Source organism: Eurypyga helias, unplaced genomic scaffold (genome assembly GCF_000690775.1).
Source record: "Eurypyga helias isolate BGI_N326 unplaced genomic scaffold, ASM69077v1 scaffold11224, whole genome shotgun sequence".
Taxonomy (NCBI): Eukaryota; Metazoa; Chordata; class Aves; order Eurypygiformes; family Eurypygidae; genus Eurypyga; species Eurypyga helias.
The window spans coordinates 651-14,152 of record NW_010246828.1 but is presented as its reverse complement, the minus strand read 5'-3'; the positions used below and the strand labels follow the sequence as shown (position 1 = coordinate 14,152).

General features: G+C 46.5%; 1 protein-coding gene across 1 annotated transcript in view; it reads left to right on the top strand.

Annotated features, from left to right (window-relative positions):
* Positions 1–10,755, top strand: part of ANKRD13A (ankyrin repeat domain 13A) — a 12,405-nt gene extending 1,650 nt beyond the window's left edge. Inside the window, exons 2-15 of the mRNA XM_010150544.1 lie at positions 857–989; positions 1,121–1,245; positions 1,656–1,701; positions 2,310–2,453; positions 3,033–3,228; positions 4,071–4,137; positions 5,495–5,576; positions 6,300–6,358; positions 7,277–7,410; positions 7,773–7,930; positions 8,474–8,587; positions 9,329–9,480; positions 9,722–9,786; positions 10,557–10,755. Of these exons, the coding sequence (XP_010148846.1) occupies positions 857–989; positions 1,121–1,245; positions 1,656–1,701; positions 2,310–2,453; positions 3,033–3,228; positions 4,071–4,137; positions 5,495–5,576; positions 6,300–6,358; positions 7,277–7,410; positions 7,773–7,930; positions 8,474–8,587; positions 9,329–9,480; positions 9,722–9,786; positions 10,557–10,755 (1,674 nt within the window). The remainder of the gene's footprint in view (positions 1–856; positions 990–1,120; positions 1,246–1,655; positions 1,702–2,309; positions 2,454–3,032; positions 3,229–4,070; positions 4,138–5,494; positions 5,577–6,299; positions 6,359–7,276; positions 7,411–7,772; positions 7,931–8,473; positions 8,588–9,328; positions 9,481–9,721; positions 9,787–10,556) is intronic.
* The last annotated feature ends 2,747 nt before the right edge of the window (positions 10,756–13,502 follow it).

The window sequence follows — 13,502 nt, the reverse complement described above, 5'->3', positions numbered from 1 at the left end:
CCCTACTCAGTGTGTGATCTTTCCGACTAAATGCTGTCAGATAACCGTGTTAACTTGCATAACTTTCCTTTCTTATTCTGCTGTTGACTTTCCCCTTTTCCTTTAGTTATAGATGCTCTTCTGTTTCAAATCTCTAAGCTAATAGTGAAAAATATGTAAGGTATGAGTATGCTGTGCTTGCATGTTTTGGACATTTATGCCTGTGTAGTTGTTTTCTTTTATTTTTATTTTTTTTAGTGGCTTGTACAACATACTCTTCATTGTGCTGTGTGTGTCAGTCAAATGGATGCTTTGTAAAATACCATTTGCTTCTATAGTTTCCAAAAGTGCTCTGTGAAATCGGTGTTGCCTACCCTCTTGCTTCTGGGTTTTTTTTCCTCCTTTCCCCTCCTCCCGTTGTGCTGTATGACATTAAACCCTCCATTGGTCTCCCAGGCTGTCGACTGTCCGTGGTGCCACGCACGCGGGGCAGAACTCCCGTCTTCTCCCGAGACTCCTCCTGAAGGGAGGTGGGAGGGGAAATAATGAGAGGAAAAGAAATGAGAAGCATCAGCAAGAACCCAGTTGTCTTACAGTGATGCCAGTTGTTACCATCTCGGTTCTGTAGGCCCTGTTGTGCTTCTCTCTCTGTTTAAGCGGGGAAGTACCACTGCACCGTACGGAGTGCGGAGGGGCAGTACGGTGGGAACCGAGTCGGCCGTGCACCGCAGGCTGATACGTGGGAAAAACCTAGGGAATATTGACTCCTGGATTACTTCTGACAAGCTCTGTTTATCTAAACTCTTCTCAGTGTGCTCTCACTAGTTGCACGTGGTAGAACGACTTCAGCATTATTTCTCTCTCGGATACTCAACAGGATGTTGATCAACGTGATCCACGAGGCCGGACCTTGTTGCACCTGGCTGTTTCCTTGGGTTATATAGAATCTGCCAAAGTCCTTCTTCAGCACAAAGCAGATGTAACTAAAGAGAATGCACAGGGATGGACAGGTAAAGATAACCTGGGAAACAGAAGTCGTGTATTAATACCTTTTACTTGCAGATGTGTTTTGACTGTGTTTGCAGCGTGTGTTTTGCTCAGAAAGCAAGCTGAAACTAGCTCGTGCCTGGCTTTCTTTCAGTGTTACATGAGGCTGTCAGCACAGGAGATCCAGAGATGGTACAGATGATTCTGCAGCATCGGGACTACCAGCAAACCTCTATGACCCTTGGGGGAGTTCCCGAATTACTCCAAAAGATTAATGAGGTAATTATTTAGTTTAAACCTCTTACTCCATGCCATAATTCTCACTCAAGTAGTTCGGTTAAGTAACCAGAAATCAGCTAAGTTGCATAGCCCTATGGGAAATGGAGGCTTCTTCCTTAACTTTGAAGTTCTAAGTCATGAACTCCAATACTGGAGGCTGAATCTTGAAGGTGTCACTGCTGATATGGTAAAATAAGGCCGAATAGCTCATGGGGAGGCAGCAGTGGTAGGCTGACGTCCTTTATCTTTATTAGTTTCAATTTAATTTTTTTCCACATTCATTTATCATGATTCGAGTTCTTTTTTCTTTTTTTGCTTTCCTTTACCTAAAACGTTCACGAGAAATGCTGTGCTGAATGTTGGATTAAAACTCTTCCGTGAAGTATTCATAGAGGGTTTTCTTTTTCCAGACTCCTGACTTTTATGTGGAAATGAAATGGGAGTTCACTAGCTGGGGTAAGAATCCTCCTTTTAACTGTGACCGAAGGCACTTGCTTATGTACAGGTGTCACAACAGACACGCAGAGAAATACCTGCTCCCCAGAATACTTTTCACCCCTCAAAATAGCTTCTTATATTTTTTGTTGCACAATTATTCTTTGTTTCCTGTTAGTTTGTTGGGTTTTTTGTTGGCTTGGGTGTTTTTTTTTTTGTGGAGACTGTACCCAACGTTAGAATTGGTGAAGACTTCTTTTGGGGTTCTCTTTACCTATCTCCGGCTATCGGGTGAGACAGTGCTAGATATCTCACATACAGATACACAGGCTACTTGGGAAGTACCTGCTTTTCCTTGAAAGGAACAAGCTCTAGGCCTTCCCACTGGCAGTTTACCAAACAGCTAACTGGTAGACTGCTAAGAGATGGGATTTATGCCATTTCCTGTGTTTTAGTCTAAACTAACGTCGTCTTCTTTTCCTATTCATCTTTAATTTAGTGGGATTTGTCCCTAAGCTAGTTGCTCTTAAAGCTCAAGAGGCTCAGTATCTCACCTCCTCTGGAATAACGAGCCTGCACTTAGTCCCCTGAATATTTTCTATTTACTTATTTCTCATTTTCTTTCATAGTCCCACTGGTTTCTAGAGTTTGTCCGAGCGATGTCTGTCGCATCTGGAAAAGTGGTGCCAAGCTGCGTGTTGATATCACTTTACTGGGCTTTGAAAATATGAGCTGGGAAAGAGGAAGGCGTAGTTTAATTTTCAAGGGTGAAGGTAAATATTTTAGCATGTCTTAGTACTGTGTCAGCCACAATGAGAAACCCTGATTCTGTTCAAAAAGACCTGTTGCGGCCAAATACTGAGTTTTTAAAATGTTTTGTACGTGTATTCTGTATCTCACAGAGATACTGGTTTGTGTTTTAATGTAATGGCTTCATTTCTTTGCTGTGAGTAAATCTGAGGTCAAAATCTGGTAATAGGGCTAAAATTTGACTTCAGTCTCTTACTTATTTTTCCCCCTGTCTGTTCTCCTGCCCACCCTCCCCTTATAGAATAAATATATAGTTTTAGATACAGCTCCAAATTTGAGCTATATCTAATTTGAACACCTTCCACTAGACCAGGATGCTCCAAGCCTCATCCAGCCTGGCCTTGGACACTTCCAGGGATGGGGCATCCACAGCTTCTCTGGGCAACCTGTCCCAGTGCCTCCCCACCCTCTCCAGGAAGAATTCCTTCCTGATGTCCAATGTAAACCTCCCCACTTTCAATTTAAACCCGTCACCCCTTGTCCTGTCACTACTGAAGTAATGTTGCGCAGTTTTTAGATTGAGAATGCACCATTTCCAACAGATACTGGAGGTTGGGCCGAACTCATTGAGATAAATCACGACGATAAGTTTGTTACAACGGAGCGTTTTGAGATTTCCCAACACATGAAACGTTTGACGCTGGGATCTATGACACCAAAAAGAAAAGATGTGGAAAGACGCCTTACGTCTCCAATTATTAACACGTGCCTGGATACAAAAAATATTGCTTTTGAAAGGTAAGGTGCAAAGTTCCTGTAGATGCAAAGTTAGATTATGGGTGGTCATACTTGCAGTAAAGCTTTGAAGACAAACTCTCAAAAGCCTTGGTGGTAAAAACTTTTAAGGCGAGATCTGAAATTACCTTAAACTTTACATACCATTAGGGGAAGACATTTGGCCCTGTCAGCTTGTCACTCTTGTCTTCCTTGTTTACTCCGCCTGTTTATCCAGGTATCTGTCAGCGTAGTTCAAACAATCCTTTTCAGGAAGCTCGTCTCGGAGAGCTTGGTGATGCAGTAAAACACCGCAGGATCATGCTGTAAACAAGTGTTTTCAAAGTGAGATGTGTAATTCCAGCAGCTCGCTTTCTCCTGAATACTTTTGTACCCTTTCAGAGCTTCCCAAAGTCAGTCTCTGGGATGTTCACTAAACCTTCATAACCGCAGCAGCTGCGGATCCAGAAGCTAAGATCTCCTAGGCAGGAGCATTCCTACCGTCCAGTTCCCTATATTGCGAGGAGAGGTTACCTTTGAAAGTAAACTGTGTGTTAAAAGCTGCCGTGCCCAGGCTGGGAAACAAAATAATTTGCCAAGCTGTAGGCTGTGATCCTCCTCTGTGGCTCAGGTACCCACACCTCAACCTAAAATCTCCGGGCTTTGGCCGTGGACTGAACGAGAACCAAACCACCACGAGTTCCTCAGCCCTCTTGTGATACGTGTGTGTGGGGACAGACTGCCCGGTGCTTTTGTCTGGGGTTAAAATCGAATAACCTCTGAGCTGTTTAGAAACCACCGTAGAAAAATGGGCTGGGGATTGTGGAGAAATGCAACTGTATAGATGCTTGTGGTCTTTTTGTCAGAACCACATCTGGATTCTGGGTATGGAGGACAGAAAAAGCGGAAGGTGTAAATGGTTATGAAGCAAAGGTAAAGCCCGTTCTATATAATTAAGAGGTCTTACAGCTAACTGAAGTGTGTTTTGCCTTTATTTCCTAAATATTTCGGGTTCTAAACTGCCCATCAAGAGCTTTATTGTGTTGCCAGCAGAACTGGGCAGGAGCAGGGAACTTGAAGGCTGCCAGGCTTGTGGGAGGGATGGTGCCCGTATGCAGGGGCTTAGGGGGGAGGCAGGATCAAAGCATTTCAGGAGGAGAGGGGCAAGAGATTCAGCATAACTGCTAGAACTCCCTCCCATCCAGAAACCGAACCGATTCTTCAATCTTGTCATTCTTTTGCTGCTTAAAAGAGGAGGAACCCACGGGTGAAGTGCCTTGGGCGCTCTCTAGTAACAGGATTGCGAGGAAATAACAGCCTCCTGCTGCCGTGGCTCGCATCCTGAGCTGAAGTAATAAAGGCTGCTGGTAAATTAAAGACCCTGACCGTGCTCGTGAGTCATGCAGTCGCTGGGATTTGTTCATGTGACACTGGGTTTGTCTTCCATTTCATTTCAGCGAAATATTTTTGGAGGTGACTTTACAGCCTTACTGGTTTAGGAATTTAAGAATCGTGAGGATTAACTTCCCTGAATCCTAAGTCTGTGTTTACTTTGAGTTTCAGGCAATAAACTATGTTTTGTAATAACAGGAGAAGAAATGCTGAATGGCTTTCTACATTTATGTGGAGGTTTTTCTCGATAGACTGCGGGGTTAGTCAGGTGGACATGGGGGTTCATTAAACTGTCACTCGATTTCATGTGGAAGGTCTGACGAGTGACCTCTTGAGTAATAGCGTTACCTGGTGTTCCTTCCCCTTTCTCTTTTAAAATCTCTGCCCGGGGTGGGATTCTTTCCAGCGAGCTTGGGAACACCTGAGGTGGGTTTGGTTAGGTACTTTAGGAGTCTGTGAAGGTGCTTTCCAGCAGCTTGGTCGAAAGGCTGACTTCTGTCGCCGCCAAAGCCGATGAACCAGACTCCTTCGCCGGTCTTCCGGCACGGGGTGCTTGCAGTAGTGCTGTCTGGGGATATTACAGTGTGTGGTTTGCAGGATTTCTTGTTTGATCGGCTTGCCCAGCAGGTGGCATGGCGTTTCGGCCTCGCCATGGGTCTCTCAAACATATATTCTGTAGGATTTCCACTGTAGCAAAGCGAATAGAAATGGCTAAGTGCAGCATTTCCCGTGGATCACCAATACGTTAAAGATTAAGTTCTTTGTTGATGAGAGGCAGATCCCTGCTGCTCTCTTCCGTCTTTAGATTTGTCTACATGGTGTTTTACTAGAGAGAACTCTTTTTTTTTTAACCTGTGATGCTTTTTGGTTTATGTCCTTGTCCTTTTTTTATGTTAAGGTGTACATTGCAAACAATGTGAATGTGGTCACAAAAATCCGAACGGAACACCTAACAGAAGAGGAGAAGAAAAGATATAAAGGTAGTTTTCCAAGAGGATAACTGGAAATAAGTAGAACCTTTTGGCTCTCTGATACCTTCTCTGTGTGAGTGCAGAAGAACTGGGCAGGGAGAGGGAGGAATTTTCTTGCTGACCTGCTTTAGTTTCACTTGTTGGCTGTCTGAGTTAGCTCATTACTTGACTCCGTCCTACTGACGAACCAGTATTTATCCTAGCTGTACTCAGAGAAAAGAGCAGCCCTCTACAACTGCAGAAAGTTCATCGAAAGTTTTAAAAGGACGCACTTTCCCATGTTTTTTTCTGCTCTGGCAATGTATTCATGCCTTTGCTTTGGCCAGGATTACAAGATTCATGTAGGCTTTGCTTGCTTGGACTTTTTGGTTTGGTCCACTAATTTCCTGTAGTATTTAAGGTATAGTAAAGGGGTGACCAGCCAGTAACCTCATGTGTAAACACTGCCTTTCACTGGCCTACTCTGGGGCCCAGGGCGAGAGGCACTGTGAATGATGAAGCTATCTGCTAGTGATAGAAACCACTGAAAGTCTTTGCCTCTTTTCTGTGTTTTGGACCAGTTTTATATTGTCACCTCTAGGTACTGGGCTTGCCTGGGAAAGCTTACAGGAAATGGGAATGGCTTACTGCACTTTGGGTTAGAAGCTTGTTTGTTAGCGTGGTGTGTACGTAACTTTTACTGCTAATTAATAGTAATAAATTCTTTTGGCTTTGCCCTGCTGTTATCTGAAGCTGACAGGAACCCCCTGGAATCATTTCTGGGTACAGTGGAGCATGAGTACGGTGCTCAGGTGAGTGTCTTCAGTGTCAAAAGAGGTCACTGCAGTGCAGGGATCTGTGCCGACAGGAATTCTAGCTGTGGGGAATCGCCTCTCGTTTCCTTAGTTCGGCAGCAGTTTCGATAATGAGGTTTAAATTTTCCCTGAGGATGTTTTTGTTTGGTTTAAGCCCTCGAATGTTCTGTATGAATCTGCCATGGTTTCAACGGGCACCTCCTTCTCTTGCGGAAAAGCCACAGAAGCCGTTAGCACAGCCAGAGGCGGGGTGTGAGCAGTGGCAGTAAAGCTCAGCAAGCACACATCTCGGTGGCAACCCCCCAGTAATCTGGGAAGACGTGACCTGCAGGAGCCTCAGGTGGGAGATAGTGCTGGCAGGGTGGCCGTCAGACAAGGGAGAGGACAAAGAAGTGTGTTCACATGCTGCTCTTCAGCAGCTCGGAGGAGAGCCGTATGTCCTGTGCCGGTCTGAAGTGTGTTGATAATGATTTCTGTGCGGCTTTAGAGGCTCCCTTGTGTCTCTGCATACTCAGGTAGATAATAGATTTGCCAACTGCTGGCTCTGTATCAGGATGGCATTGCAGATCTTTCCTGGATCTAGAGATTTTTCTTTAAAATACCCCGTCGAGGTTTGGTCTTTAACAGAGGATTTGGAGCCTAGAAATGCTGTAGCCCCTGTGTGCACCACTGGTTGGTTTTTAGCTTTAAAGCACTTAAGTAGATTTTCCTGTCTATAAAATGCTGGGAGATTTTTAACCTCCGCGGAAAGCAATCTCAGCATGTGCACTTGTATTTATCGCTGTGTGTCACTGGTGTCAAAACAGAGAATGAGTTACTTCACAACAGGTAACTTAAAAGCTTCTGACAGTATCCAATGTCTATTTGTTCTGTGCTTTTGTGGGTTTGGGCTTTTTCCTCTCTCTCTCGTTATAGAATACGACCAAGACAGAGTATGCTGCAAGTAATAATCCTACTGCTATCACTCTGGAGGAATACTTTGACCCAGAATTTGATTTGAAAGGGAGAGACATAGGAAGGCCGAAAGAAGTCACCATTCGAACGCAGAAGTGAGAAATAACATTTTAACTACTTCTCCTTTGTCTCTTCCCAGTGATCTAACCTCTGGAAACTGTTTTTATACCTAGCCAGTGTGGTTTTCTCCCAGCTTTCAAAACTGGTCAACAGAGAGATCTTGAAGTATTAACCTATAGGCTAATTCTTCTTCCACTAAGTGGAAGAAAACATCTGGACTGGTGCTGTGACTCGTCCCGTGCTTTGTCTTTAGTCTGAGCATGGTTCGATTGCTCAGAGCAGTAACCGCTCAGACTCTGGGAAGTGTGTGAAGCAGGTGACAGTGCCACGTGTTTTGCTTTGCATCTGTTCCTAAACTGTGTACTTAGGGTGTCTTTGTGCAACGTCTCTCCTTAAGATTTAAAGCAACCTTGTGGATGAGTGAAGAGTTTCCCCTGTCTCTCATGGAACAAGTCACTCCAATCGTTGATCTGATGGCCCGAACTAGTGCTCATTTTGCCAGACTTCGGGATTTCATCACTCTGGAATTTCCACCGGGATTTCCTGTCAAAATTGGTAATATTCAGCAATTTTTATTGTAGCGTCTTCTTCGCTGCCGTTCTTTCTGTTGGTTTTGCAGCGTTTATTTACAAAAGCCGCGTTAGTCTCTTAGTGGTCATCTCCCTGAGAACCCAGGCCTACATTGTCTCCTACATCTGCGTCATTGAATCCAAATTTTGAATGACCAGTACAGAAATATAATTTTAAAGAAAGTATCAGGCAGGGGGGTGGGAACTTGGTGATCTTTAAGTTACCTTCCAACCCAAACTGCCCTGAGAGTCTGTGATTTCAGTGACAGTGAGCCGTTGCTGGCCCTTTCCTCTTAGATTCAGTGCCTTAAATTTGCCAAATCTTACTATAAAATAAGGAATTTAGAGTCAGAGTGAGAATGACTAAGGGCAACTTCGTGGTGAAGTGAGTTACTAGGTACTTTGTCATTATGGGATGCTGCTTGTGGAATGTATTCAATAAACACGTAAGGGTTTGATGTGGCTGTAGGTGATGGAAGTGAATGAGAGAATGCTCTTTTTGATAGAAATCTTGTACTCTTTCTTACAGAAATTCCCTTATTTCATGTGCTGAATGCCCGAATCACCTTTGAAAATGTCAATGGCTGCAGGACAGCTGACAGAACGTCGTCACAGATGGCTGGAGGTGCACAGTGTGATGCAGGTAAGGAGTGGAAAGATGCAGCGATGGCATCTTTTTACATCTCCGTCAGTGGAATGCACAGGAGAGGGATGGGTTAACTGCAGAGAATGGAGCATTCATAGCTGAGAAGCAGCTGCCATCCCTGGCAGCTGATCCGGAGGGGAGTGGTACTGATCATACTGAGCCATTCGGCCCCTTCCGGGCCTGCTGAACTGACTAAACTGAGCTCTAGCAAGCTTCCCCAAGTATTTTGAGGTCTAAACTCTGGCGCAGGCTATTGCTGTGGGAAGTGGAATACAAAATTACCGTGACGGCTCATTCTGCGCGCTCTTTCAGACGAGAGCGGGGTACGTTTGAGTAGGGTGCTCAGGGCTGTCTGTATCCAGGGATAGTCTCTCCTAGGAGCTGTTGCAGACCCGTTCATTAGGAATAACCTCAGAAGACCCACCGTGGTGGTTGTCTTCTACGACCTTTCTTTTATCCCCAGTCTGGTTTTGTCAGAGTTCAGCCCCCTTAGCGCCCTGCTGCCCGCTGGTTTTATCTGTGGGACTTGCCAGCATCCTAAAGAAAGACTGCATTCTGTCCACTGCTGTGTTGTTCGCCACTGGAGTCTTTCAAAGCCTGTTGGCATGTTTAACCAGGTGGTTTGTCTGAATTTTTGGAGTTAACTTCATCATGCATAAGCATTCATCCCAATTTTTGGAAGTTCCAACTTGTAAAAATACACTGTGCCCTGTTGGTAACCGTGTTTGGCTTCCGTAGGTGCTCATTTCGAGGTTGATCAGTCAGTGTTTGAGATCCCCAAGTCTTACCACATCCAAGACGACGGGAGGAACGTCCACGTGCAGGATGAAGACAACGAGATCATGCAGTTTGCTATTCAGCAGAGCTTGTTGGAATCCGGTGGGAATAAAGTAAGTGTGTTGGAATCCGCAGGGCCGGTCTCCCCCTTTTGACCGTGCAGCGATAGCTGCGGCTCCGAGTGGAACGTGTAGAGGGTGTTACCTAGGACCTATTTTTCTAAGAACCTCAGGAGAGAAAACTACAGTGATGTTTTCCAAGAAGAAATGAGAGTGATTGTAGAGTTACCTGTCAGTGAGTTGCACTGCAGATCTGTTAACTGCTGTGGAATTGTCTGTCTTTCCCCATTTCCAGGAAGTGGGGGTGAATTCCAATGGAGCGGTTGCATATTCCCAGGACTTCAATATACAGTATCAGAGGTAACTAATTTTTTTTTTCATGTCAAACCAAGCAGTGAGAGAGCAGAAATACTTCCAGCAGTAGCATGAAGCAATTCTGCTGGTTTTATTGTGTGTGTGTGTAGGTAGCGGATGCATAGGATCCAAGGTTTCTTGTGCTTCCTCTAACGTTTACTTTTCCAAGAAGCAGGGACTCCAAACTGGGCCTCCCTGCCTCGTGTAGTGCAGCTCCTGAGCTCAGCTTTGGGACTGGGCTGTGCCAGATAACGCATTTATTACCCTACAGATAAACAGAGTCCTGTTCTGCTCTTAAAACCGTGAATTCGGTCCCTCTGGGTTGAATGTTTATTAGAGGCTGCACACTCTTTGTTTTCAAAATCGTTATGTAATCCCTAAAAACTTAGCAGCATATGTTTAATGGACCCTTGAGAATCCGCTCTGGTGTCCATGGGGTCTTCCCGCAGCGGAGAAATCTTCGCGTGCTGGAAGGACTTGGGTCTTTGGTACGTGGGAAGTCCCGCTACCTTTAAACGAGGTGAGAATGCTTTGGGAAGCCCGGTGAAGGCTGAACTCTTTGTATGAAAAGTTCCGAGGGACCTTCAAAGAACAGGTTTGACCTTGGGAATTCTATGGATGTTGGAACAACGGCTCTTCTATCCTGATAACTGCTTTCTGCCCTCTGGGGAGAGGTTGTTCAGGTTTGCAGTTAGAAAAGAGTTGCTAGGAAGGATCGTTGCAGGAAACCTGCAACAGGCTGTGTCTCACGTCTCCAAGTCCTTTTTCTCCTTCAGGGCGCTGCAGGAGAGCTATCGAACCAGCTCCGGTACCGCAGGCTGCAGCATCCCTAGGGAACCTTCCAGTTTTGAAGAAGACTTACAGCTCGCCATGGAGTTGTCTGTCCGAGAGCAGGAGGAGCGGGAGAAGCAACGCCGCGAGGAGGAAGACGCCGAGCTTCAGCAAGTTTTACGGCTTTCTCTGGTGGAAAAATAACCCCGTAGCCACCTCCTGCGATAAGGACGACCGACTCCGCAGCAGACTGGGGGCTGTCAGCGCTGCCAGCCTGCGGACCACTCCGGATTGCGCAGGCAAACGTTTCACCCGCCGCCTTAGTTGGCATCAGCAGCTACAAGGAACTGATTTATTTTTGTTTGAGGGAGTGTCGGGTCACGGGATTCCACCTTTGGCTCCCCAACCACGCAGTCTTAGCTTGGAAGGAAAAGTGTCTTTGATCTGAACGTATTTATTGAAGAGCAGAGGGAAATTTTGCTTAGCATCCGGATACAGGATTGCAGGAAAGCTTGAAAACTTGATTTATGGGGTGTTCAGGAGGGAAACTTTCATTGCTTACCAAAGAAAAACTCATCTGCGTAGTCATTTCTGAATAATTCAAAGCCATCGCCCGCTTCTTCCAGTTGTGATGTGGAAGAGTATCTACACGCATGTACACGCGTAGGGTAGTTCCTCCTGCTGCCAGCCCCGCGCTGACAGGTCTCTTGTTTGCATGTGATGATCTTTTCCCTAGTTACTGAGATTTTTCTCATGTGCTCCTGCTTAAGAGAGTTAATTTTATACTTGAACAGCTAATCCAAGCTCAAGAGGAAACCAGCGCTTTCTGAAAAAGAACAAAATGAGTAGCCAGTGAAATTTTTAGATCCTAAAACGGGACCATCTGCCCAGCGAAGCAGCGGTTTCCGCGGCGATTCAAAACCAGCTAGTTCCCGTGGGGTGAGGGCGAAAATCGGGTGAAATTTTAATGTGTACTTGCCAGAAGAGAAGTTTTAATCCTGTCATCTGAAAGGGAAACGCGCGCGGCTTTTTAACATTCGAACGCTCCTCCTTCGTGTGAAAACATCTATTTTTTTATCTGAATATTTGTATTGATTTTAAACCAAGCCAGTACGACTATACTCATAAAAATGGTCTTGCAACAATTCGCAGGTGTGTTTTAACCCGCTTTCCGCAGGTCTTTTGTCTTTGTAGCTATTTTATCGGCCCTTCTGTCCGCGTTTACAGCACTTACACTGCGACTCTCGAGCACGCCCCGCCAGCACACGGCCTACATCCACAGGAAAGCCTTTCCGTAGTCCGACGTGAGCAGTATTCCCTGGATCTGGCTGGCAGAAGCGTGAAGAACCGATGGTACACACGGTCTGGTCTCGCTACCTAATCCTGTGCTCGCTGCTCGGGCGGAACAGGGCGGCTCTGCGTCGCCAGCTGATAACCGGTAGAAAAGCGCTACGAAACGGGGTGTGAGCATAACCAGCGAGATGGTTGGGAACTTGGAACCTTCGTTTAAACCAATAACCCGTTGTTTTACATAGGAAACGATTAAAATCCCTTCAGTGTACGCTTGGACCGGGACACCCGCGCCGTTTAAGAAACAGCTGAGGGTGCTGTTTGCTTTCTTGCACAGTGGCCGACGCTGGAATTGCATCCTTCTTTGGAAAGGGAATTACCGTGACTGGCAGTGTTGGGGAAAAAAGGGAGCTCAATGCAAGGCTTACTCCTGACAAAGTTGTGGGGTAGGAGATGAAACTGGTTTCTTCCTCCAGCGGAAATAAAGAGGCTGTTGCCTTGATAAAACCATCCCTCTGCCGCTACTTTCTTTGTTAAGCATTTCCAAGGTTACAAGGAGGGCAAAATAATCATTTTTCCAACTGACTTACCTGCTCTTTTTATATTGTCAAGAATACTGAGCAGTTCTCCCACGGTAACTGGACTCTCCTGCAGGGAGTGTTATCCCCGTCGGCCTTTCTGATGCGTTTTTGTGCGTTAAAGGTGACGTTACGGTCTGTGAAACGATCAAGGACGGTTCTGGATCGGTCTGAAACAGACACATAACCCCTGGAAACGGGGTTTTTTTTCCCCTCTGACGTTTTCAGGCCACCTTTGAGGGTCCCCGACTGGAAGCCAGGGCGCAGCACCCTACAGCCCGTTCTACCGCGCCGGGGGCAGGAGCCGGTGGGGCTTCAGTGCCCTGAACGTGCCTTTGTGCGAGTGATGGAGAGCGGGAAGGCCAGCGGAGGGTTGCACGGTTACTGAACTTGCCTCTTCCCACTGAGCTCCGTTACGTGTCAGCACTGAGACACCAGCAGCCGAGACCAACTTCCCTTTCCCAGGAAGCCCGAGGCTTGCGTCGGAAAGCAGAAGCCCGGAGTTACACATACCTGTAGGTTGTTGTAAAGCCATAAGTGGCTCTTAAAGTTCTTAAAACTGATGCTGTTTCTGCGCCATCTGTGCTGGTCCCAAGTATGTCGGGGTTTTTGTGCTTTTGGGCTGGTTTTTTCAACCTACAGTAATTAATAATGAGTTTATTTGGGAATCCTTACGCTGCGTTGTCCATGGAACCGAGCAAACCGAACGGTACCTGTCGGTGCCGGCCGGCAACACCCGCAGGATGCGCTTTCCTTGGCAGCCTACTGTTAGCAGCTCCCTGCTAACAAACAGCCCCAAACCCCGGCTGTGAGCGTGGGGCTGCTGTCCTGCCCCTGAGCGGGGAGTGGAGCCGCCTCACCCCTTCGTACAGCCCCGGCGAGTGAACACCAACCCGAACAGGCAGAGAGAGAGCAGCCCTGGATTGTTTGCTCAGCTTTTTATTCGTACAGAGACAGCAGGGAGCGAAGAATGGCTGCGAACAACGCCGCTCCCCCCAGCTTGGAGCTGAGCTGCAAGCTACACCCCTCACCCCCCGCCCAAGAACAGCCCCCGGCTCCAGCCCAGCTCTTACACCGACACAG